We start from the raw sequence: 26653 nt of genomic DNA, 5'->3' as shown, positions 1-26653 counted from the left end.
AGCAACCAGATAGCTGCCAAAAATCCAAACTGGAGACCTGCTGAACAAAAAGTTAAATAATTAAAAGACCATAAAAAATAAAAATAAAGACCAACTGCAAATTGTCTAGAGCTATTATTGTCTACATTATACTAAAAGCAAAAACAGGGTTTTTTTTGGTGGAATTCCCCATTAGTCTACCTTAACTATGTAACTGCTGCTTTAATGAAAAATGATTCATTCTTGGATAACTCTCTGCCAATGTGTCCTCACCTTCTCTTAGAGGTTAGTGTCCTTAGTTGGTGTCCCTGATGTTCCTTTCTATATGTCGGCTGTTTTGTTATCCTGGCTAAAAAAAGTTAATAAGCTTAACAACGTGTATGCTTCCTGAAGTCTGTTCCTACCCAACACATTCTATATTAGGACATCAGTGAGTTGCATTCAAAAGTGTTTCCTATGTATGGTAGCATAATGTTTATTGAATATTGAGGGTGCTACAGAGATAAGGTGCCCCCACGAATCATATTACAATACAGCTTTACATCTGTTATTCAAAATCCTGCTACCCAGAAAGCTTTGAAAGACAATAATGCTATTTCCTAAATTGTCCTATTAAAACAAATAATTCTTTATCTCTGAATGATTTTTTTGCAAATATAAATACTGTGCCTATACTTGATGTTTAACATTCCAGCATAAATCCACATTGACGGTAAAGCATGTTGTTTTGATTGTTTAAATATTTTTAGTGGACATACAGAATGGAGCTCCACATTAAAAAAAGACCTGTTGATCATAAAAGCAAGGGTCCCAACTATTTCAGATAATGGAACTCAAACTTGTACTTCATTTAGGAACTAGCAACAATTACAGTGCATTAGATGCAGCTGCAGAACTGTATCAGTCAGTGCCACTAACTTATGTATTGCCTCAGCAGATATTTTTTATAATTCATTTGCTTCTTGACTTGCTTGCATCTCTATGTCTTGGCAGTGGAAGACATATCCAATGCATATGGTTTTTAAAATGTAACCAACTGGCTTTGCTGAAATCCCATTATATTGCTGAGCCACCCACACCCCTACCCCCCACCTGTGCAGATGGTATGAAGCCGGCTGAGCTTACTGTCAATCACAGGCTAATCTGTGTGCGTGTTAAAGAACTGTATGCTAAATTGGAGCATACGGTGTGGATTCATGGACCCTTTGATTATCAAAATGTAAAAGAACTGATGCTGCTGAGCTGATGCTGCTGAGCTGCTATGAGAATTATTTCACTATCTTGCCTAACCAGGAGCTGGAATATCCTAGAAGATGAAATTGATGATATTCTTAAAAGCAAAGATAAGGATGAAGTAAAACCAAGACAGCAATCTAATGCACCAAAAATGCAAACTGACAGTACCTGCTGATTCTAAGGAGCACTGGGCTGACAAGACTGGAAATGTCATGAGTTTCATATATCATGAACACCACTTAGGAGTCCATCCATGTATGTGATTTAAGTGAAATTTAGAACTGGAGGCAAACGCATTAATTTCCTGGAATACCTGTTTCCTGTAGCAACAACTGGCTTTTGTGCAGAACCAACACAATCATCATCATGCTCTTTACTATTTCTTGGAATATTAGTGCAGCATAGAAAGATTCACATCCAATACCAAGAAATGCTACCTGCAGATTTTAGGAATGGTACCTTCAGATGGCATGCTCACTAATAGCCTTTTACTGATTTATAGTTAGAAAATCATGAGCAAAAGTTCTAAAGACTCAAAAGTGATTTGTTAATGACATTTGATAATGAGGCTGATGGATGAAATGTCTGTTCAGAAAGCCCTGAGAAGAAATAGGCTGTGCAGAGATGTCCTGAATTCTGCCTCTTACCAGGTAAGACTTTATAATGTGTATACGTAGAATCAAATAGCACTGATTAAATTGCCTTAGCTTTTGCAATGGGAAATAAATTATTCACCCACAAAGCATGAAACTTATTGGTCTGTGTGGGAATTAGTGGCAGGCAGTGATCTCCAAGTAATAATGACACAGAAAGGGTATTTGTTGCTTTCACTGCTTTCCATTTTTAGGGGTACCATATTATTGTGGCACTGATGGCACAGTCAATGGTATCATTGTTTTGCTGCCCCGGTGACCTGATTTCTATTTCACATTGTTTAATTATACTTTGATTAGGCATTATGTCAGCAGTGGGCTTACCTTCACCTCTGTGGTTGGATTACTCCTTTTCAGTGCCTTCCATCATTCAATCAGTTTATAAATCTTCCATTGGATTATGACAGTGAGGTTTCCGCTTAGGTTCCACTGTTCTTATAAATGATGCTTGATTTAGTTATTGAGTTATTATCTTTTAAAGGTGCGTCTGTCTAAGCAGAAAAAATGTTTCATACATATAATTGATTATTCATTTTAAATGTAAATATAGTTTCACAGCATCTAGGTATCATAACATATTTTTCATAGCATAATAAAAAAATATTCTGTATTTTAACATTGATATATATATATATATGCCAAAAGAATTGTCTTTAGTAAAGACAGCTGCCCAGGGCTCTGCCCACGTGGGGCCCTACAGAAGTGGTAGTAGGTGCAATATACTGTCAATCTAAGATGCATGTAATATAGGAAATGTTGTCTGCTAAATTATAAGAAAGTTACTCATTTGTTTAAATATTTGTGTATACTAAATAATTGCATTTGGGGGGAGGGTTGCATACTAATTGTTAACAGAAATGGCTAACAGTCGAGGCTGTAAATTTTAGCCATTTCTGTTAACAATTAGCATGCAACAGTGTAAAACATCAAAGCCAGTAACACCTCTGTTTCTTATCCTGGGGGTTTTCCTAAGAAAGCTGGGATATAAAGATCTACATTTATGTACTTAGTATTTGGAATTGATGCAGGCCTGGACTAGCAATCTAAGAATTCTGGCAAATGCCAGAGGGGCTGCTGTAAAATACCATAGGCAGTCACTGTTTGGGCCTCTGTGTACTTGAAATGGCAGGGCCTATTTTGAGTCCCAGTCCGGGCTTGGTTTGAGGTAACAGTATCTAAAATCACCTTATGCCTCCAAGCACAGTGCTACTCTTGCAATCATTTGAAACTTTATTGACCATCTATGCTGTTCCCTGTTTACTGAACACAGCAATATATATATATATACATACAGTAAAGCAAAAAAGCACTGTGTCCTGAAGACGGCTCTAGCTTGGATCCGAAACGTTGAATAAACACCACTTACTTTAAGCAAGTATTGAGAGTGCGTTTTTTGGTGCTTTATAATGTTTTGTTGATAAGCTTGCATCCAGGCAATACCATTTTTTTCTCTATGTGCACCATACTTGGATATATATATATTTGTATATATTTTTGTGTAAAATATAAAAAGCCTGAAGATTATTAAACCCCCAGAGACACAAGTTAATAGGCACTTGTATTAGTTGCTGTGTTATACTGCTAGACTATTAAGCAGTAACTATTTTTTGACACATTAGCACCCAGCACCTTCCAAAATCCAAAGGTTTTTGGATTTGGTATTACAAGAAAATGTAGATAACAAGGGCCACCTTGTACTGTCCTACTATGTGTATACCTGGCATATATAAATGTATATATAAATACAGTCTTGCATGCAGATTTAATTGATTACATTTAATAAAATTATAGAGAAGTAACAACTGAGCTGGCAGATCCAAAGGATTTAATAATTCATTTCAGTACATTTGTGTGAATAAGTTCTTTCCCAAGGTCATACAGTTCCACGTAAATGTGAAACATACCATTTAATGTCCCATGATGCATCTGGCTAACAGGCCCTGCTTAGAAGAACTTAAAGCTTTGCATTGTTGGTAAAACTTGACTTTGGTCTTGAAAAAGTATTGGATAATGTACTGAATTCATTACATACCTATTAAAGGTTTAGTTATTCATGACAACATGACATTGTTTTTTGCTTCTTTTATATCCTAGATATGCTGTTGCTGTGGCCCCTCACCCTGTTCATTCTGTTGTGCCTGCTGCCCCAGTATTAAAGTTTCAACAGGAACCAGGCTCCTTTACACACTGTTCCACATTCTGGCCTCCACAGTCTGCTGCCTCATGCTTTCCAAGAAGGCGTCAGAGGCTTTTCAGGAAAACGTGAGTAGAACATTATTTGTACAAACGAACAGTTCATTAAAATGAACAATCCTATTTATTGAGGGACAAAGCAATTTTTTCAATAAATAATAAAATACTATAGCCTCTAATAGACCAGTAGCAATGAATTTCCTCACTATATGTATTTTATTTATTTTTTACAGATTACTGTGACTGGCAGTTATGTGCCAATGTTTTTTCAGAATGTGGCTAGGGCAAGGCACAAAACTAATATTACATAGAAGATGCTGAATCTTCTACCAGCCTTTATAAGCCATGGGCTAGCTTAGTACATATATCATCCAAGTAATAGTTCCTATTACAGCAGGCAGTCCCTGTGAGGTAATTTTTTATTAGTAGAGAGGAAAAGGAAATCAGTTTTATAAAAAATTAGTTATTTGATTTAAATGAAGTCTATGGGAAGTGGCCTTCCTGTAATTCCTTTCTGGATAAGGGATCCCATACCTGTATTATAATTGTAGTGTTCACCTATAAATTCTTAAACATTCTTTCCCAGATGGAATCTATGACACAAAAATATACCTTAGTACAAAATGTGCATATTTTATTCTAAAAATCGTGTTCTATTTTCTATTGCAGTTGCCTTGGTTTTCTTCCATTTGCAAACAGTTGCCTGGAGGAAAAGACTGCGACATGTTAGTGGGCTACTCAGCAGTATACCGGGTCTGCTTTGGAACTGTTTCCTTTTATTTCCTACACTCCGTTTTTCTTCTGAATGTGAAGTCTACTCAGGAGTTCAGGGCAATGATCCACAATGGGTAAAATTCCCTTCAGTTCAACATATATTGTGGTTAGATTTATGGAAGCCTGAGATGCAAAGTGTTCACTGTACCTGGTGGCAATGTTGTGTTTTATATGTTGGACCTTTAAGAGGATAAATCATACCTTTTTTAATAAAGCACAAAGTACTACAATGGCGTTAGCTTCTTGCTTTCTACCAATTACTGTCTTGATCAGGAAGGTTAAACAGAATGTATTTATGAACTTAATCTCCCCATTGTAGTTGTCAGAAGCTAAAGTTGGCAATATGTCTAGGAAATAGGTAACATCTTGTGTTTTTGTTTGATAACTTCATAGTAAAATCTTGACACTACAGTAAAGGTATATGAGTAATGGAGGCATAGGGTTAGGTCTGAATAAGTTAGGGTTGGACATGGGTCGATTTGTTGTCCTGCACATCACTACTTGGAGGAAAACCATCCCACCCAAGAAATGTGATATGTTAGTAAGACCATGATGCACATCTAGGCATGGATAAGGGCTGTGCTTTGTAGGGTTTTTGGGCCTGGCCACACTGGGAGAGTAGCAAGGAAATTCTCAGATAATATAGCATCATGTAAAAATATTGTGATTTACATTACTTATTTGTTTTTATATTTTTGTTTAGGTTTTGGTTTTTAAAACTCGTGATTTTAGTTGGAATGTGTGTTGCGGCCTTCTTCATCCCCAGTGATTATTTTATAAAAGGTAAGGTTATTCTCCAATTAGGTTAGTATGGGATAATGCAAAGCTGCCAGCAGCTGAAAGTAGTCATGTATTATGAAATGGTACATCTCACTCCTAATTGTGGTAAATATTTAAAGTGGACAAATGTTTAGCCAGTATGCCTTACCTCCATGTATAACTGATTTGTGCATTTCCTGCAAATGAGTACATTTGATTCTTGTTGGTTTTGTTATGTATTTATAGTCATGAAGAGTGAACAGCGAGCCACCCAACAGATTACCACTTAATTAGCTTGGGTGATTTCTCATGCATTTCTTGTGTAGCACTAAATTTGGAAAAGCAAATTCCTGGCCATAGGCCTTCCAGATAAGTGCAGATATGGGTTCTATTATCCAGAATGCTTGGAACCTGGGGGTTTTCCTGGATAAGGGTTATTTTTGTAATTTGGATTACCATACCTTAAATCTACTAAAATAAAACATTTAAACATTAAATAAAACCAATAGGATTGTTTTGCCAGCAATGTGGATTTACATAAAAAGTCTCTTTTATTACAGAAAAAAGGAAACAAGGAAAATGAAACTTGATTTACTTAGTAAAATGGGAGATTCTTCCTGTTATTTGCAGCATTTCAGTTAAGTAATCTCACACATGTCCACAATTTTATTGCAAAATACCTTTATTTGAAAGCACTTGAAAGCACCCTTTATGACTGGGCTCTTCAAATGTTTTTCTGCCCCCCACATTTTCCTATAATCTGGCCCCCACACATGAAGCGTAATAAATAATTGGTCTGCTTTATGGATAAAGTGGTAAATGGTTATTATGAAAAATCAGAGGAGTTCATTGTAGAGTCCTAAACATATAAATGGAAAATAGCCAAAGGCTCAGGACATGACTCTCTCTCTTTACATCACAAATCAGATGCCAGTGGGGCTGTTGTAAGATGCCATAAACAGGGATGTTTGGGCCTCTGTTTTTTGCCTGGGCCTGTTTTGAATGTTAGTATTGACCTGCTGGTAGCCATCTGCAAGCTACAATGCCATTGACATAATTACTTTTTATTATTATTCAATTCAGGCCCTCTCCTAGTAATTTTCCAGTCTCTCTTTCAAACCAATGCCTGGTTACTAAGGTAAACTGGACCTAGCCACCAGATATCTACTGAAATTCCAATTCCAATTCTTAGTGGTTGGTATGGGTGACTAGGACAGACCATATCCTGCCTATACAGGTATGGAATCCATTTTCTGTATTTTAATCAATTAATTGAAAATTTTAAAAAACATTTCCTTTTTTTCTGCATTGTACGTCAACTTAACTAAGATATAATTAATCTTTACTGGAAGCAAAAAAGACCCCTTATTCAAAAAACCCCAGGTCCCGAGCATTCTTGATAATACAGGTATCGGACCCCTTATCCGGAAACCCGTTATCCAGAAAGCTCCGAATTACGGAAAGCCCGTCTCCCATAGACTCCATTTTAATCAAATAATTCAGAATTTTAAAACTGATTTCCTTTTTCTCTGTAGTAATAAAACAGTACCTTGTAATTGATCCCAACTAAGATATAAATAATCCTTATTGGATGCAAAACAATCCTATTGGGGTTAATTACTGTTTTATTGATTTTTTAGCAGATTTAAGGTAACGAGATCCAAATTACGGAAAGACCCCTTATCCGGAATACCCTTGGTCCCGAGCATTCTGGATAACGGGTCCTATACCTGTACTTCACATACCTGTATTAGACCAGTAAATTAGTGCCATAAAGGAAAGATTACAAAACAAGTATTTTCCCATTATAGTTGACAATGGGAATAGTGAACACTATAATACAGAGGCTTGTAAAATTTCCTTGACACAATTAGTCTGATTACAAAAATGAGAAATAAATTGTGCTGTATAACAATAGTAGCAAATTAGTGTTTATTAAATGCTACAAGTACATAAATAAATCATATTGCAGCTAATGGATATATTGTGTATGAAGCAGTCATGCCACTACAAACGTGTTTAAACTTGCCTACAGAAATTCCGTAGTTTCTAGTACAATGTTTTATAAATTGGATTTTGTTTTACAGGTTGCTGAAACCTTTAACCTTTATTTCTGTTACTATAATAAGATGACAGACCTAAGACCTAAGGTATAAGTAGATATTGTCACCAATTAAATAGTGCAAAAACATGATGGTCTGCTGATTCAGACATCAGATAACCTGAGAGGAAATTGGTCCAGAGTTCTGTTAGGTCAGTGGAACAGAAGTCAGACTTACTGTAGGTCTATACCAAGTCTTAAATTTTCTAAAGGTCTTAGGTTACAGTAGAAGTATCCTGGGTCTAAACATGCCACTTAAGTTTGCCTCCTGGTCAGTATATGGGTTGTAGCTGCTGATAGGAGGATTCCCACTGCCACTACCCCAGATGGGGGTGAATGGGAGCCGGGACAAGAGGAACTTGCCTTAGGTGCAAATAACTTTTGGCTCAGCACTGGGGAGCTCTTGGGAATCAGTGTACCAGAAAGCTAAGCAAAAATGCACAGGCCAGATTTCTTAGTGGCAACTACAACTATCTATCTATATCTATCTATCTATCTATCTATCTATCTATCTATCTATCTATCTATCTATCTATCTATCTATCTGTTGTTCTAGCTGTCTATCTTTAATTTATACCTTCTCTTTTAGATTTAAAAAGTGGGTTTTGGGGAAGTATTACATAAGAGTGTCACTGGGGGGCAGTGGATGCCAGATGGTTCCTTTAGACTGATATTACGAAATAAGCAGGATACAGGGAACTAACACAGAACTACAGAGCTCCTTATTTTATTCACCCCTGTTAGATCTAATTAGGCCTAAACCTTTCCTCTAATAATGGAAAAACTTCTTAAAAGATTCTTTCTGTGAAATGGAAATACAGTTTTTTACCATATTAGCATATCAGCAACCAAAAATGCAGTGGTTCGCAGCGTAGTAGTACAGTTGGATTGTCAGTGCTTGACACTTACAAAGTTCTATACGTATATATATATATACGTAAGCAAAGTACAGTACATGCTAACAAATTATTAACACATATTTATAAAGCACCAACATATTCCACAGCACTGTATTCATCAAACATATAGATTACACATAAACCTACATACATACAGTATAACATCCATACCAGATACAAGGTAAAGAGGATCCTGCTCAATAGAGGTTGCATTGGGATTCTATAGAATAAACCAAGATGTACTAAGCTATGTTCGGTTTTAGACAAGCAATCATTTATAATCGACTCAGATTTGAGGCAATATTCAAAGAATATATAGTTTAATGTCTGCAGTGGCAAAGTTATTTAAAGGTTCAAGACTATGGGGCCAAAACAGGGCCGGAACTAGGGGTAGGCAGAAGAGGCAGCTGCCTAGGGTGCAACAATTGGGGGCGCAGGCAGGAACCTCTCCTGCCTACCCCTATTCTGCGATCCTTTCTCTTGCCCCCACTGGTTGTCATTACACGGTGGGGGCAATTACTCCCTCCCCTCTCGACGGAACTGCGGATGCAGGGGCGAGGTGGCCGACTGGGTTGCCTAGGGTGCTTGGCCCGCCCCTGGGCCAATAACATACCCATCATTTTTAAATTCAGCTATGTTTTTTAAAATTTGTTGGAGAGATTTTGTGACTGTTGGTTTTGCTCCTTGCAGTGTGGCACTACGTTGGTGTATGTGGCGGCTTCTCATTCGTCCTTATGCAGTTGATTCTGATCACAGCTTTCGCTCACACCTGGAACAAAAATTGGTGAGATCTTTTGTACTTGTTGCAGACAGTTCCTCCATTCAATCTCATGAAATGTGCGTGTTGGGGCTTGTGTATTAATAAAGGGAAGTTTAGCAGAATAGGTTGTTATTAATTATTTAGTTTTTCTTTTGCAGGTCTTCAATTTGGCATTTAAAGTGTTATGGTTGCAAGGGTCCCGTTTACCATAGCAACCAGGCAGTAGTTTAAATGGCAAACTAAAAATGAGATGATAATATATCAATAACTTGGCTTCAAGGGAAATATAATCCCCTTTTTTTACATGAGCTCATGTAATTGGGGTTATATATTTGGGGGTGGGGGGTGCAGAATCACTTTCAGAAAAATAAATATACTTGTTTTCTTTTTGAACACAGACATATTTGATCATATTTGATTCTGTATCACGGTCTGTCTGTCAGAATGGAACATGATGAAGCAGGGTTTGGATTAATATCCAAACCCTCCTTCACCATGTTCCATTTTAATGGATTCTGGGAATTCAAGTCCCTCTTCTTGTATTACATTGTGAGCCAGGGGGGTGCTCTAACGAGTAAAATGGCTTCCCTTTAATCTGTTAAATCCGGTATGTCTGTCTAAAGAAAATCATATAATATTTATTTCTGGTTCATATAGTGTTTATGTTTTCTACATAAGCCCAACTAAATGACCTCATGTTAAAATAAAAAGGATATATATTCTCTCTAAAAACTAAAAATATCAATAACTATAAAAATCTAGCCTCTGAGTAAATATTCTTTCTGGTTTCTAGGGTATGACCCCAGGAACCACCTAGAAAATTAAATTGCAGGCAGAACAAGGCAAATATGGAAAAAAAATGATGTCCAACTGCAAATTGTCTCAGAATATCACTGTCTGCATCATACATGTTATTTATAAGATGAAGTGACCTTTGAAAGTAACAATTTACCTTATTATGAAAATTAATCTAATACAGAAAATGTTATACTGAGACAGTATGTAATTGTTTTATTTCTGTTTTGAGTAACATTTTTTTTTATTCTTCCTTTATAACCTATCATTTCCAACTCATTGCTTGGGCCACTGACGTCTTGCAACCAAAAAGAAGATTTAAGCTAGATTTTTACTGTCGTATTTTATGACTGCCTGGTTGCTAAAGTAAGGGCAACCATAACAACCTAATAACACAAAAAGTTAATTATGTAGTAAGCAGAAAAACACAAAAAAGCAACTATATAAATAGTTTAAAAGAACCACATTCATTATACCCTTTGGCTATGCAGACAGTTAAGTATATGGAGCAAGCTAGCACAGGAGCAGTTTAGCACTTGCCTTAAACGGAAAAAAGGATGTAGCTTTTCTATAGGATTAAAGTATTTGTGACCGTATAGGAGGAAGAGCTCTTGTGTACAGTAAAGCTCATTAAGAGGTGTGCGCTGTCTATGCCATTAAGCACCTTTTTCCCTTTCTTTTTCAGGCTGACTGGTGCATCCAAAGACAAGCGTTGGTATCTTGCTGTAGTACTTGCTACACTGCTGTTCTATTCTATAGCTTCTGCAGCTTTCTATTTCCTCTACAAATTCTTCACTCACCCAGCTGGCTGTATGTTGAACAAAGGACTTATAGGCATTAACATCGTCTTATGCATCATCATGTCCTTCATTTCTGTCACCCCTTGTGTACAGATCAGTAAGTTACCCTCGAGAACTACTGACTTACCATTAAAAAAAGGGCCAGTTTTGCAGATGTTAATGGTTTCTAAGTTTATAGATAAAATCATTTGTTACCAAAGAAAGCTGAAACAGATCAATATCCTGCGGAATTCTAGAAATTTGTAATCTATACTGGTATTAGCGCATTTTTACTACAAAACTAAGAACATTATGTGAAAAAGAAGAGATGGTGGGAGGAAGAATGCTCTACTAGTATAGATGTACTGGAAGAATGTAATGATAGTGATTAATGAAAAAATGTGTGCAATGCATATATAATACAGCTTTTGCAAATGCGTACAAATATTTTTAGACTTCACCACCGGTATATTATAAGTATATTGCATGAAGTATATTTAAAAGGCCCCTAACCATGTTTTTTGCCTGTTGCCACTTCCTAGATTTTCCTATATACAGTATATATATATATATATATAGAAAATAATCATCTGTGGCCAGCACACCCTTCAATGTTTCATCAAAATTTTTTTTTTTTTTTTTTAAATATATTGTTAAAACCCTTACCTTTTGGATTGATATATATATATATATAAGTAGAAACCACTGGCACTCACGTATAACCGATCAATTATGCCTGGGTGCAGTCTTCAATAACAGGAACAAAAAACGGATAGGGAAGGAACCGCTCTCACAGGACTTAGATGCAAAATAAAAATATTTAATAGTACTGGTGAACTGACGTTTTGGCTGAAAACCTCAGCCTTTCTCAAAGTTACAAAACAGAGTGCAAATAGACCATAAATACAACAACTGGCGGGAAAATTCAAACAAAACCGTGAGAATGTGACGTCACAACTCCACGTAACACAGCACTTATCCAACCCTAGTGACATATTCCCGTATACCACCCACTATTAAAACACGCAGTTAGTCAAGCAGGGAAATACACATATAATACCATCATTATCAGAAAAAATTAATTACAATAGTAAGGAACAATGTTGGTATTAAAACTACACAGTAGTAAAGGTGTATATATTAGTTAAGAGGGAAACATATATGCAGTACAGTGAACTTAAAATATCAGAAAGAAGGGAGAACTACCACCAATGAACATATATAAGACATATTATAAGACAAAGTAAAGGAGCAGTGGATACCGAATAGAGTTTTACACTAAGGGGCACATTTACTAATCCACGAATCCGAATCACGAATGGGAAAAAATCGGATTGGAAACGAACATTTTGCGACTTTTTCGTATTTTTTGCGATTTTTTTCGTCGCCGTCACGACTTTTTCGTAAATTGTCGTGACTTTTCCGTAGCCGTTACGACTTGCGCGAATTGTCGCGACTTTTTCGTAGCCGTTACGACTTGCTCGTATATTGTCGCAACTTTTTCGTAGTAAGCGCTCGTAAACGGCAGGCAAACCTTTCAGACTTTGCATGATTTTGGAAGCCTCCCATAGGACTCAATGGCACCCTGCAGCTCCAACCTGACCAAGGAAAGTCATGATACTGAAGCTTGAATGAATCCGAAACTTTCGTACTCGGCGTGACGGCTACGAAAAAGTCATGACAATTCGCGCAAGTCGTAATGGCTACGAAAAAGTCGCGACAATTTACGAAAAAGTCGTAACGGCTACGAAAAGGTCGCGACAATTTACGGAAAAATCGCAAAATACCGATCATTACGAAAAAAACGCATTCGGACGCTTTTCGGACGTTCGTGGATTAGTAAATGTGCCCCTTAATGTAGGACCACAATCTAAATCGGAGCAAAGGCGAGTTAGTTGAAACCTCACTGATGTAGAGTTACTTATTTAGAGGTACGGCTACTTATTTAGAGGCACGGCATAATGGAAAGCAGTCATGGACTTACCGCATAAAGGACGGTTGCTCCTTTAGGTGTGTTACGTGGAGTTGTGACGTCACATTCTCACGGTTTTGTTTGAATTTTCCCGCCAGTTGTTGTATTTATGGTCTATTTGCACTCTGTCTTGTAACTTTGAGAAAGGCTGAGGTTTTCAGCCGAAACGTCAGTTCACCAGTACTATTAAATATTTTTATTTTGCATCTAAGTCCTGTGAAAGCGGTTCCTTCACTATCCGTTTTATATATATATATATATATATATATATATATATATATATATATATATATATATATATATATATATATATATATATATATATATATATATATATATAAAAAGAACTAACTTTTTTAGATGCTGAATAAAAAGTTTGCCATTGACATTGACTACAGTAGCTTGGCAGTTTTAGTAGGCAAGATTTTTATTTCATATTTTTCTGGATGCAAGTTTGATAAACTGCAAAACTTGTCAGCTTTGATCTTTGTGCACTTTTCGAAAAAAGAAAAAAAATATTTGTAATTTCTATAATTTTCTCAAATCGCAGCAATAGAACTAACTCAAAATATTATAAAACAGTCCCACCACCCCATATCTGGATTCTTTGATATTTATCTAATTTAAGATTCTTCCCCTTATGTTTCCCAGAGCAGCCCCGGTCTGGATTGCTTCAGGCCTCTATCATCAGTTGCTATGTCACTTACCTCACCTTTTCAGCCCTGTCAAGTCGGCCGCCAGAAAGAGGCGAGTAACTTGTAACTCTTTAGATGTTTCTATTGTGAAATGTCCATCAATAAATGTCATTTTCATGTATTCATTTCTGCTAGACTTGTTACCCTACATATAATTATGTTTTCAACTCAAAATGATTTATTTTCCAGACAGAATAAATACTAATGAAAGTGAAGGGAACAATGGCATCCTGTTTTAACAAATATGGTGCCTTTTGGTGTCAGCTGTGCCCCCACATTGATCACAAAATCAGTTAATCTTTCTTTCTCGACTTCCTTTATAGTTGTGTGCTGATAACAGGTCTGTGTTTGGTTTTCCTGCAGTGCAGTACAAAGGGGATAATCTCACAATCTGTTTCCCGAGCATCAGCAGAGATGGACTACAAACAGAAGACGCATCTATTGCTATAATTGGCGCAGCTATCATGTATGCTTGTGTTTTGTTTGCATGGTAGGTAGACATTCATTCCTATAAATAGACAAGCACCTTCTTCTCAATTCCAGAACATTTTGACATTAAATAATATTTCTGTTTGTTTGTTAAAAGAGTAACTGACCTTTAAATTCATTTTTAGTATGATGTAGACATTGATATTCTAATTGATATTCTTTATTTATTCTTTATGGTTTTCAGTTAGTTGGTTTTTTGTTCATCGCTCTTCATTTTGGTATTTCAGCAGATACTTGGTTGCTAGGGTGCAATTTACCATAGCAACCAGGCAGTGGTTTGAACAAGAGTTGGAGTTATGAATTTGAATTATGAATAGAAGAGGTTCTGCATAGAAAGAAAGCAATAACAATAAAACTGTAGCCTCACAGGACAATCATTTTTAGCTGCGGGAGTCATTACCCCTCATGTAATTATTTGCCTTCCTCAGAAGGAATGCTACCATATAAGAGCAGGAGGGGTAAGTAATATACTTACCTATACCTGTAATTTATATCTCAATACCAAAGGTGCCATTTTCAGGCGGCACCTTCAAAAAGAAAGAGTAAACTGAGGGCTGGGTTATGTGACAACTCATGCCAAGAGATCACATGGAAATATTTACAGTTATCTTAACTACAGGACTCATTGCCAGAAGCTATAAATAATGGCTGTTCCTAATGATAGCTGAGCCTAGGGTGGAAATGATAGGCCAAAAACAGAGCAACAAGAAATATGTGTGGAATTGCTGGTCCATTGAGCATGCTAAGTATCCGTTCTCATTAAGCCAGCTATGTGTGAAGTTGAGAAGAGAGAGACCAATAACAGGTGCCAACAAAAAAAGGGTTTCATGCCACTTACCCACTTATAGGAATACTGGCATGGAAAAACAAAAAGTTACATAGTATCAGTTATGTAGACGCAGCGTTTCCACATTCAATTTCAATGTATGGATAAAACGCTCTGGAGAAAAGCATGGCTGTTGGCAGTCAAAGGGTTAATGCAATATTTCTGTATTTACACAAAACGCAAAGCTTAAATAACACAAAGTATCTTTAAGTAAGATAACAGCAATATAATTATGTATGCACTTATGGCAAACCCTCATGTCACACACAAGACAGGAGCCCAGCCCAGTTAGAAGGTGGCATAATTCCCCCTTGCCTCGGTTCCCAGGCCTCACTGTCACAGTGTGTGTAACCATCTGTACCACCATCTGTGCCCTGCTCTCTGCATTTCCAATGCATCTCCAGCTGCTGCGATTTCACACTACTCCAGAACCATCACTCACTGCTTGCACTTGTTATAATGAATCTCCCTAAGTTATTAACTGATTAACTGATGGAAGTGTTTTGCTCTGGTTTCTAAGCTGCTTGTATGCTTCCAAGGTGCTTTAAGGCTTTAAAATACACCGGTCAAAATGTTATGATTTTATTGTCAGCGCCAGATTTCACTATAGGGCGCCCATAGGCTGACCCCCTTCTCCGCCCCACCCCCCTCCCAATCGCGTACATGCGCATTCTTTTTGTTCCTATACGGAGCACAGGTGATGGGAACGCTGAAGTTTTCTGCGCGTCCCTTCCTAGTGCTCCGTATGGTAGCAAAGTGTACATGTGGTTGGGTGGCATGCTGCCCCTAAATTTATGCTGCCCTAGGCCCAGGCCTTTGTAGCCTCACCACAGATCCAGGCCTGCTTATTGTGTTGCAACTCCCACTGTCCTGCTTATAGCAAAATTTTGCAGCAGGTTGTGGGAGTTATAGATCAATAGGATCCTAACAGGAGCCACCAGTTGCCCACCACTGGTTAGAATGTAAATCGCCGGTGGGATGGCATAGGCGGCACCACGATTTGCCGGTCGCCCAAAGTTTCCTCCCAAGGCAACTTTAGGGACTTCGGCAAATCGCGGTGCCCAACAGCGATTTATATCCTAGCTGGTGGGATGGCATTGGGGGGTAGTCACCCGCGACAACAAAGATTTGTCGCGTGGCGACTAATCTCTCCGTGTGTTACTGCCCTTAAGGGTTTTAGGCTTTTGACAATACATCTCATTTAAAGATAGTGAATTCCGGTATTGGTTCCTTGTTATGAGAGGGTAATGCATTACTAAGCCATCATTTTAGTCCATGCCCCACTGAAGCTCATAGTGTAAGATCCCTATCATATTCATACACTCACACATTCAAAACTCACAATGGAGGCAAAATATCTGCCTGTATGTTTGAGTGTGGAATGAAACTGAGTAGCTGACACACATATTCTAGTAGAACAGTGCTGTCCAACTTCTGTGGTACTGAGGGCCGGAATTTTTCTGGCCTACATGGTGGAGAGCCGATAATGGAAGCCAGTTTTGACCACTCCCCTTTTTTTTAAACTGCACCCACTTTAAACCACACCCATGTTATCATATCACAAGAGCTTTTAAGACCATACCCACATTAATGGTGTATAAGGGATATCACCTTTCATTCATATGCGAAATAATTATATTATGCCCTATTAAGACATACCCTTAAATCCATATGCCTCCTCCTTCCCTGTGAATAGCACACCAACCCCCAGCACATAATTACACACCTTAGGGACCATATAATGACTGCCATAAAGCAAGAATAAGATAAGTCACAATAGTGTCCTTAATTGTACAATGTGACACAATCTTCTTTATGATGTAGGGTTGTCACCTTTACTGTAATACCAGCCTTTGGGTGGGGGAGTAGGAGGTGATGTAATACTGGAGTGGGGGAATGGGCAAACTGCATAGGGAAATGGGTGGGGAAATGAAAGGGGGATAGGCGGACTATCCTAATATGGCGGTATTGGGCAGTGGAAAGGATCAGTGAAAGGAGGGGTTTATAAAGGTATTACAAATTTTCTGCAATAATTTTCTTTTCTGTGTGTGTTATTTTGTATTTTACAGCAATGAAGCATCCTACCTGGCAGAGATGTTTGGGCCTATGTGGATGATTAAGGTGTATACGTATGAGTTTCAGGTTAGTGGCAGTCATTTTGCATTCGGAACTGTGGGTCAGTGTTTTTCAATCTAAAAATGTCAAATGCAAAAGAGCAAAAAGAAGAGCCATTAAACACACACATATACACAAAATGAACTTATAAACAAATGTGCTAAATGATACTGGCTTTGATTCCTGCATGCCAAGTATATACAGTAGATTCATTGGGTGGGCGAGTCTGTTAGCAGATTGCTGGTTATATTGGTAAATAAAGTTTTAATTTAACAAAACCATAAGCCACACATGCCCTTTGACGCTTATACTTAGGTATCAGTAACAGAGGTTTTATGATTTCCATTTTAGTTGACTGTTTATGCTTATTCTTTGTAGAAAGCTTCATGTTGCTTTTGCTGCCCAGAAGAAGAAGAAGAGGAAGGAGGTGAGGAATTGTCCAAATATGCATTGCAAGGCACTCCCTGGTTCTAAAAAGATGTTGAAAACTCATCTGGTGCCTGGTAGGCTAGATAAACATTCTTCTCACACCACTAGAACAAATACAGGGCCAGTTTTAAGCTGCCCTTCAATTGTTTGCCCTAGGGAAGTGCACTCATTGGGTAGTTGTTTGGGCTGACACCTGCTCTGATCCATAATTATTGCTGAAAGCTGAGATGTGTCGCAACCCCTCTTGGCTTTGTGGGTATATAGGACACATTCTTAATAAACAAAAAGCTGATTTCCTTGTGCAGGAGAAGAATGTTAATGTCACTTTACAACTAAAAGAAAGAGATTATGTCTTTATAAGACTGAGCTTAAAGCACAATCAAATGCAGTAAATTCACTTACATTGCTGCAATGCAGTGACCCCAACTACCAATCGGTTATTATCCCTGTTCAGTCTAGTACTGGGGTCCCCAACCTTTTTTATCTGTGAGCTGCATTAAAATGTAAATATAAGGGCTGTGATTGTTTATTTGGTAGCCTCTCTGTGAACAGGCAGCCTACAGGAGGCTATTATTCAGCAGTACACCTGGTTTTAGCAACCAAAACTTGCCAGAAATTGAAAAATAAGCATCTTTCTTGAGGCCACTGGGAGCACTGAGCCACGGGGTTTGGGAGCACTGAGCCATGGGTTTGGGACCACTGGTCTAGTATACAGGTCCTCAAGCCTGACCAGTGGTATATATTTTCTACAGAGGCAGATGCACCATCATTGGATGATTAAGTAGAATGGAATACTGATTGCTCTACCTCTGCTATGGAATGAACCCTTTGTGCTGCTTCCACTGTTATAGTGGGCATATCCTCAAAGTACATATCACTGGTCAGGCCTGGGCATAGGTCAAATGAATAAAAATAAATCTCTGATTAGGTAACTGTCCCAGTGCAAAGTTTCACCCATGTTTGCAAATGTCCTCCTAGTTCAGTTTCATGGCTAATGCAGGCTGATTGGTGGGATATTGTAGGCCAGTGTACAGTGGCTGTATTAGGGCAGGTTGGGTAAGTTATCATTACCTGTCAAGATCTTCTTGAAAGATACAGGCTCAATTACTACTCCAACCTTCCTGTTTCCTTTTGGAGTGCTTAGTCCAAACATACAGTATATTACAACTGAAATGATATGGCCTAAAACCTACACTTTCTTTTTTTGTCTGGCAGGAGGGCAGAACAGTGAGGAAAACAAGGATAATAGTGGTGGACAGACAGTGATACATGATGAATCTGAGCGAGTGGTCTACAGTTATTCCTTCTTCCACTTTGTATTTGTGCTTGCCTCTCTCTATGTGATGATGACGCTCACCAACTGGTTCAGGTGCGCATTCCGGACATTCCCAGGTGCTTAGAGACTCTTCTCTGCTGCAGAAGGAGTCTGTTTAGAAATAGCTCTCCAAGATTTACTGTATGTTTAGATATGTACCAGAAGTGTACTTCTGGGCTCTTTGACATTTTCTTTCTATATGCGCAGCACTATAATATAATAATGTCTTCTATTGCTCTGTTGATATTTTCTTGGCCAACTCTCCAGGAATGTTAATGTTGTGATTCCTTGTTACTACTAAGCTAAAATAGTATCAGCAAGGATGCAGAGAAGAGAAGCTATTTATACCACAACTTTCCAAACAGCATTTAGTATAAAAATTGTAAAAAAAACAGGCAATATTTGGTACTTGTCAGTGCTTTTCATTTTCACAATTATTGTAATTTCCACTGATATGTAGCTTAAGGTGAGGGGGAGAAAATCCCTCTGTTCGGCCTTGTGTATTTTACACCTATGAGCAGGGCAGAAGATATTTAAGTCTTTAATGGCAAAGCCAACCCTACAACAACTGCCAGGAAACATAAGTCTTGCTGTGCATTATGGAGACAGGAACACAAATATCATTAAAGACACTTCCCCTGCAATAATGGGTTGCCTCTGGGGAAACATTGTGTTCCAAGTGTTACAAACAGGTTAGATACAGCCTAGGCTACAGGGGTTTAAATCCACTGGATATTTCAGGGGCTTTTGAATGATATTTCGGGGGCTTAGTTTCCAGCTCCACTCAACTCACTACCTATAGCTGGATGCCCATGGACTGAAAATATTTCTGCTGCCCAGCCTAACCCAGGGTGCCATAGATATTTTTGTAGGACATTGACATTTCAGTTAAAATTTAGACCAAACGCATGTGATTAATTGGATACACAACTCTCTACACAGAAAAGGTTAAATGTTAAAAAAAATCACGTATGTTTAATAAAGCTGTTCAACATGTAGCCCTGGTCTTCAGGACCCCCGTGGCAAGACTGTAGCCAAGTTGAGTAATTAGGATCTAACAATAAAAAATAAATAATACAGGTACAGGATCTATTATGAGCCATGCATTGGACCTGGGGTTTTCAGGATAAGGTATCTCTTCATGATTTTGATCTCCATACCTTAAGGGCCATGGCAGATGGGGAGATTAGTCGCCCGCGACAAATCTCCCTTGTTGCGGGCGACTAATCTCCCCGATATGCCATCCCACCGGCTTGAATGTGCCTCTCAAGGCAACTTCCGCAATTTCGGTGCCACGTATGCGATCCCACCAGTGATTTACATTCTCCCCGTCTACCACGGCCCTAAGTTTTCTAAAAATCATTTAAATATTAAATAAACTTAATCAGATAGTTTTCCCACCAATATTAATTCATGCACCTTTCTTAGGATCAAGTACAACTGTTTCAGCCCTGAAATGCTCCCCATGTGCCTACATCCAGACCAACCTGGTGGCTCTGAGTGCAGGCACTTTAGAAAGCAGTTAGGAGCACAGGGGCGAATTCTCTGAGAACCTGCCTGGTGTGGCACTAGCCTTTAAAAAAAAACATTTCCTTTTTGTGTTTATGGTCTGGCAGTGCCTGCTTGGCCATGTACTGGAGATATTCTTTTTAGTTGAATTAACAGCTGGCTGCAGGAAATAATTTTAATCTACAGTCTGCAGAATACTGATGAGTTTGGACCATTTGGGATATTAAAGACAGTGTCATCAGTCTTTCATTCACAAAAAAAGCAAATTTTTAAACTAGAGGCAAAAAAGGAAATTCATACTTAAAAATGACTCAGCTAACCAAGTTAGAGATATTAAGCTTGAAATGATAGAACTAAAGATGTTTATAAAGGCCCAGGGGCATACCTTGATTTTAACAGCTTTTTCTACGGCCATGAGATGTTTTGGGTGTTTCATTGTGAGAGCAGTAAAGCTGAAATGGTGGTTAAAAGTAGGCAAAGCAGGTTACTGTTGTTAGTACATACTGTATAGTGTTGCTGCAAGAGATAAGATTTTATTTTTGAAATGGAGAAGGACTTTGTTATGATTTATACGGCAAACCAGAGACTGCGTCCCAGGGGTTTCTTTGGCCTTTCACTCACTGATAAATCCGCTTCTAATAATACCATAGAAATGAATAGAATGTGGGTGAGTTTTTACAGTATTTATTAACCTCTAAACTCACATTTTGATAAATCTGTCCTTTAGCAGTACTTTATTTTTTTAAATGCACTGGATTTTAAGCAGCTATGCAGCATTTATTTAAATCACACAAACCGTAATATAACTGCCTACCACCAGTCTGAGGCAAGTGTGTTCGACTGTAAATTATCAACTGTTAACAAATAGCTGCTGGTATAACTTTGGGCTTAAGGTGACCATACACGGGTCAATTCTAGCTGCCGATATTGGTCCTTTAGGCCGATTCAGCAGCTTATCAGGCCGTGTATGGGCATTAATGACGGACCTCCCTGACTGACATCTGGCCTGAAATCAGGCAGATTTCGATGGGGCAGGTTTGATTTTTCGTTTGACCGGGGACCGCATTGGCTCGTTGACCTTTTAGCTGCAAGCTACCATAACAAAACCTATAGAGACTAGATATGCATGTGAGTTTCACTAGAAAAGCTAAAACAAAAAAATAGGAGTTTCTGTCACTTAAAAAACAGATACATAAAATTTGCAAGGGATTTAATACCAGCATTAATAGGGTTAAAATATTACAGTGCTGTTCCTGTAGTTGCAGGGAATGTGCATAATTCAGTGAGTGTCAGGTGAGAAATCTTTCTCCACACCCCTGATAAAGGGAGTAGCAGCAAACACAGGAAGCACAGCTTGGAGTTATCACAAGTGGGCTTGTAAAGGGGAAGAACTGAGAGGGAAATGAATTGGCCATGCCCCAGATATATTATTTATCTCAGGGGTGGATTGACTTCTCCCGCCTGTTAGACTCGTTTTGACATTTTAGAATATCTCTGGTTATCTTTAAGTACAAGTTCCACATAGTGGGACTCAAGACACCTCAGCTGCCAGCCAGAATGCAGGCAAATGATTCCCTGCGCACAATGGCTAAGCGTATTGCAGGTTGATTGCAAAATCACATTTCTGTGACACTGTGTTCTCCTAAATATGCTCATAAACACAACATGACTAATGTTTGAGTATCACTGTGAGTAATGTTTGTGCACCACTCTGTTCTCTCTAGCTATGAAAATTCTACTCTGGAAACAATCTTCACCCATGGCAGCTGGCCCACATTCTGGATCAAGGTAGCATCTTGCTGGACCTGTGTCATCCTTTATCTGTGGATATTACTGGCACCAACTTGCTTTTCTGGAACAGGCCAGAGAAGTGGCCCTACACGCGTACTGAGAAGAAGGCAATTCAGGAGAGTGACAAGTGTTTCAAAATAATACTTCCCATGATCTGCAGCTGCTATGCAGTAAGTGGATAGGGTTGCCATCTTTTTTGGAAAAAAAACAGCAGCCTTCCTTTGTTTTTATCTTTCTAGCTTATTAATAAAACATTGGCATCAAGCATCATTTTTACCTGCCAGGTGGCAACCCCATCAGTGGACCTTGCAATAGCATCTTATGTGGAATGAAGAATCAGAGACATATATTAAAGATTCAGACCATGCTGCATAGTAACCATCAACTCCATCTAAAGCAGCAACCGCTCAGGTTACATCAGGCTCCCTAGCTCTGTTACAAGATACAGTTATGAGCTTGCTAGCCTATTTAATAGAACAATAGATAAAGATGATAATATAAATGTGACACTTTAAGAGCTGAAATAACCAAACTTCTATTGCCAAGTGTGAGGGTGCATGGACCCTATATTCCCATACAGTGTGCAGGTTAGTGATGTCCCGCAACCCCTGGGACCTACTGGTTTAACCTTAGGTCAGGTGGGTGAGGTTTGAAATTTGGGCAACCATTGTGGGTTCGGGTTGGGTTTAGTCAGACTAGGGAAGTACAAAGTTTCCCTGCCTTGGAACCTTAGGCACGTGCAGAAGGTGTGTACAGAGTGGAAAGGTGTGAATGCAGGTTGAGTACAGGTCCTACAATGCCAACATTTTCTGGTTTTGGGTCAGGTGCCGGCTAAGGTTTTGTGGGTTAGAGTTGGGTGTGGGTTTATTTTTTCCTAAACTACGCATTACAAATGCAAGTGTAAACCTACTGCTAGTTTACAGTATATACAGGGATAGATTGCTTAAGTAGAAAGTAGAAAATGCTAGCATATCTCCTGGATGAGTATCAGAGCAACAAAACAAAACTTCATGACACTACTGGAAATGGCTCTTCATAAATCTGCTCAATCCAGGCCTTTTAATAGAACTGTTGGTGCTTTATTATGACACGAAAGGGATTTATATGTCAAAATATCCTCTCTTGGCATATAATTAGCAGCTGTTGGATTGTGTGAGGCACTGCTGAGTTTATGAGTAACAAGTAACTGTTTGGGGCAGGGGCCACCATTAACACTTCTTGAGCAGTGACTTCTGAGCCCCTCCGAAAGCTTAATACGTTAAGCATCAATGCACCAGCACTGTGGTAAATCTCTAATGAACGGACATTCCTGGCACTGACCCTTGGAAAAGTCACTGAATGCTGCAGGACTGAATGACATATACTCACAAAGGTTGTTTTTGTGAGGCCATGCAGCATATGCTAGCGGTACGTTGATTCCTGTGAATAGCTCTGAGCTACAAATTATTCTGCTGTTTCCAGTAGTTTGTTCTACCTTTATTTGCAACCCCAAATGCCAAATAAGTTTTACAAGATGTTCTTACTGTAAGCCATGTATAACATACGCCTACAAGCGGCACAATAAGATGTGCATACAAGCTGTGCAGTCTGCATACCTCTGCTCTCATCTATACATAATGAGATTAGCACCCAAGCTACCTGAAGTGTCCCATAAAAGCCTAATGCACAGATCCCAGGAGGGAATTACCTTGGCTGACAAGGTCATGCTGTTTCTAAACTACCCCAGCACGGTTCATTATAGCGTGGATGGATCAATGTCTAGATTGTGTAGCTTCACAGATTACATGTGCTTAGAGACACTAACTGGGTGTGTATTTCATGTAACACTGCCTATAAATGTGTATCAATGTAATGCAGTAATGAGCCTCTAAAGCTCATACATGGAACAAGCACCCCCCCCCCATAACATAATGTGATAGGACAAATAGGGTACATTTATGAGAGTTAAAGGGACAGTAACACCAAAAAATGAACGTGTATAAAAGCAATTACTATATAATGTAATGCTGCCCTGTACTGGTACAACTGGTGTGTTTTCCTTAGAAAGACTACTATAGTTTATATAATAAATCTTCTGTGTAGCCACGGGGGCAGCCATTTACAGGAGAAAAGGCACAGGTTACTTAGCAGATAACAGATAAAACCCCATTATATTCTACAAAGCTTATCTGTTATCTGCTATGTGCCTGTGCCTTTTCTCCATTTCCCCAGCTTCAATGGCTGCCCCCGTGTTGACATAGCAGCTCATTTATATAAACTATAGTAGCGTTTCTGTTGCAAACTTACCAGTTTTACCAGCACAGGGCAACTGTACATTATATTTGAATTACTTTAAAACACTTTCATTTTTTGGTGTTACTGTTCCTTTAAGGAAATTCAGGCAAACCAAGGGGGAAGACCGCCACAATACAGTTTAACTCTATGCAGATTTCCAATGTACATTCATTACAAACTTTTAGTGGTGGTAAAGTCTTAATTTGCAATGCTAAGCAGTATCTGTCTGCTTAGTATCTGTCTGCTTTTTATAATTCTCTGCACTACTTTTTTTGTAGATCACAAGTTGTCTAATTCCAGGCAGTGTCATTCTTTGGCTACTAAAGCAAATAAAGTGCTGTCTTGTATAAAAAAGGGCATTGACTCAAGGGATGAGAACATAATTTTGCCCCTTTATAGGTCCCTGGTAAGGCCTCACCTTGGAAGGAAGAGTTAAACTATGAGGTTAGACGGTCGAGGTTGGGGTTGTTTTCTCTGGAAAAGAGGCGCTTGCGAGGGGACATGATTACTCTGTACAAGTACATTAGAGGGGATTATAGGCAGATGGGGGATGTTCTTTTTTCCCATAAAAACAATCATCGCACCAGAGGTCACCCCTATAGATTAGAGGAACAGAGCTTCCATTTGAAGCAGCGTAGGTGGTTTTTCACGGTGAGGGCAGTGAGGCTGTGGAATGCCCTTCCTAGTGATGTGGTAATGGCAGACTCTGTTAATGCCTTTAAAAGGGGCCTGGATGAGTTTTTGAACAAGCAGAATATCCAAGGCTATTGTGATACTAATATCTACAGTTAGTATTACTGGTTGTATATATATAGTTTATGTATGTGAGTGTATAGATTGGTTAGTATAGGTTGTGTGCTGGGTTTACTCGGATGGGTTGAACTTGATGGACAATGGTCTTTTTTCGACCCTATGTAACTAACTAACGGAAACAATGTACCAGAATCCAGTCTAGAGGCTATTAGGTATACCCTGTACTTCTGCTGCATGTTTCAAGAGTCACAGCCAGAGAACAGGACAAAATACAGATTCCCTTTGAAAATACATTTACACATAGACATAGCTATAAAACCTTAAAATTTTGAATGAAGGTATATGGGAAAGTTGCTCAGAATTCCCTTCCTTTCGTTGTGCAATAACTCAAAATTTGGTGGAATTTCACTCTTAGGGCATTCTGGGTCATGCAATTTTGACATCCATCTTTTTGTCAGAAGTGACATTTTTAAGCATAGCCCAGTATTTACACAGGTGTATGTATCATTTGCTCAGTTGTTCTACATGCAGCACCTGTGCTTAGACAGAGATCACTTCTATGAGTAGTACAGCTTGGTATCTTCTTGGTCTTCTAGGAGTGGTTCTTTGTTTCCCAGGGAGTCTGCTTCTGTTCTGTGTGGTCAGTTTGAGACTGGATTTGCAGATTTTTAGGCTGCCTACAAATGTTACCTGAACATTTTGTACTGCATGGTATTTAGCCCAACAGAGTACAGCTTTTACTATACCCAGACCAGTCAAACACCCATATTTATAAATGTAGATAATTGACCTAGTTTGATCAAAACCATATGGACTTCTTATATTGTGCTTCCAGCTTTAGGGCCCTTACACACGGGTGGTTTCCCCCTTACTTTGGCAACACAGAACATCTCATTCACTTTACAACAGTCCCGTCAGTACAGGCCCCATAGAAAGCAGTGGACTCTGTTAACTTATATATATATATTCCAATGCAGTAGAATGTAGAATGCTTATTTCCTCCTCTGAACACTCCAACCTACCTACTGACAGCTTACTGAGACCATTGCCCACCACTTATATAAACAGCACACAGGAAACTTTCCCCAAACATTATTTGTAATGTGCTGTGTATCCAGTGGGTGCACCCCCACAAACACTGGGTAGAAATATATACAGTTGATATGTAAAGGATAAATCTTCACTCCCAGGCAAAAGGCAGCTTACCAAACTGAAAATAAATGGTGGTGATAAATGGCAGCGCTACACACAAAATGCATGCACGGAGTAGCAAAAAGTCCATTATCTTCATCATGCTAAAACAGACTTCCCTTTTAGTGCACTATTCATAACTGGCATTAGCCAACCAGAAAACACACCAAAGAGTTTATTTGCAAAGCACGAAAGCTGCAGAAAGTAGGACACTTAATATACTTTTGTTGTTATTGCATTGACAATGTATGGATAAGAAGCACCATGTTTATTTGTTCATATACTTATTTATAAAAGCGCTTTATACTGTACATATCCATACCATTACAAGTGTGCTTGCTGACTCACCCTATATTAATGTATGGA

At 38.6% G+C, this 26653-nt stretch overlaps 1 protein-coding gene across 1 annotated transcript; it reads left to right on the top strand.

Moving 5' to 3' along the window:
• Window positions 1–1082: 1082 nt before the first annotated feature.
• serinc4 (serine incorporator 4) lies at window positions 1083–24070 on the top strand. The gene is made up of 12 exons (XM_002932259.5): window positions 1083–1865; window positions 3963–4130; window positions 4731–4909; window positions 5539–5618; window positions 9285–9378; window positions 10835–11046; window positions 13552–13647; window positions 13959–14085; window positions 16980–17052; window positions 17404–17452; window positions 18670–18823; window positions 22003–24070. The coding sequence occupies exons 1-12, from the start codon at window positions 1779–1781 to the stop codon at window positions 22208–22210; spliced, it is 1527 nt and encodes a 508-aa protein (XP_002932305.2). The 5' UTR covers window positions 1083–1778; the 3' UTR covers window positions 22211–24070.
• The last annotated feature ends 2583 nt before the right edge of the window (window positions 24071–26653 follow it).

The sequence above is a fragment of the Xenopus tropicalis genome, chromosome 3, assembly GCF_000004195.4.
Source record: "Xenopus tropicalis strain Nigerian chromosome 3, UCB_Xtro_10.0, whole genome shotgun sequence".
Taxonomy (NCBI): Eukaryota; Metazoa; Chordata; class Amphibia; order Anura; family Pipidae; genus Xenopus; species Xenopus tropicalis.
The sequence above is the reverse complement of the archived record's forward strand: the minus strand, read 5'-3'. Positions and strand labels throughout refer to the sequence as shown.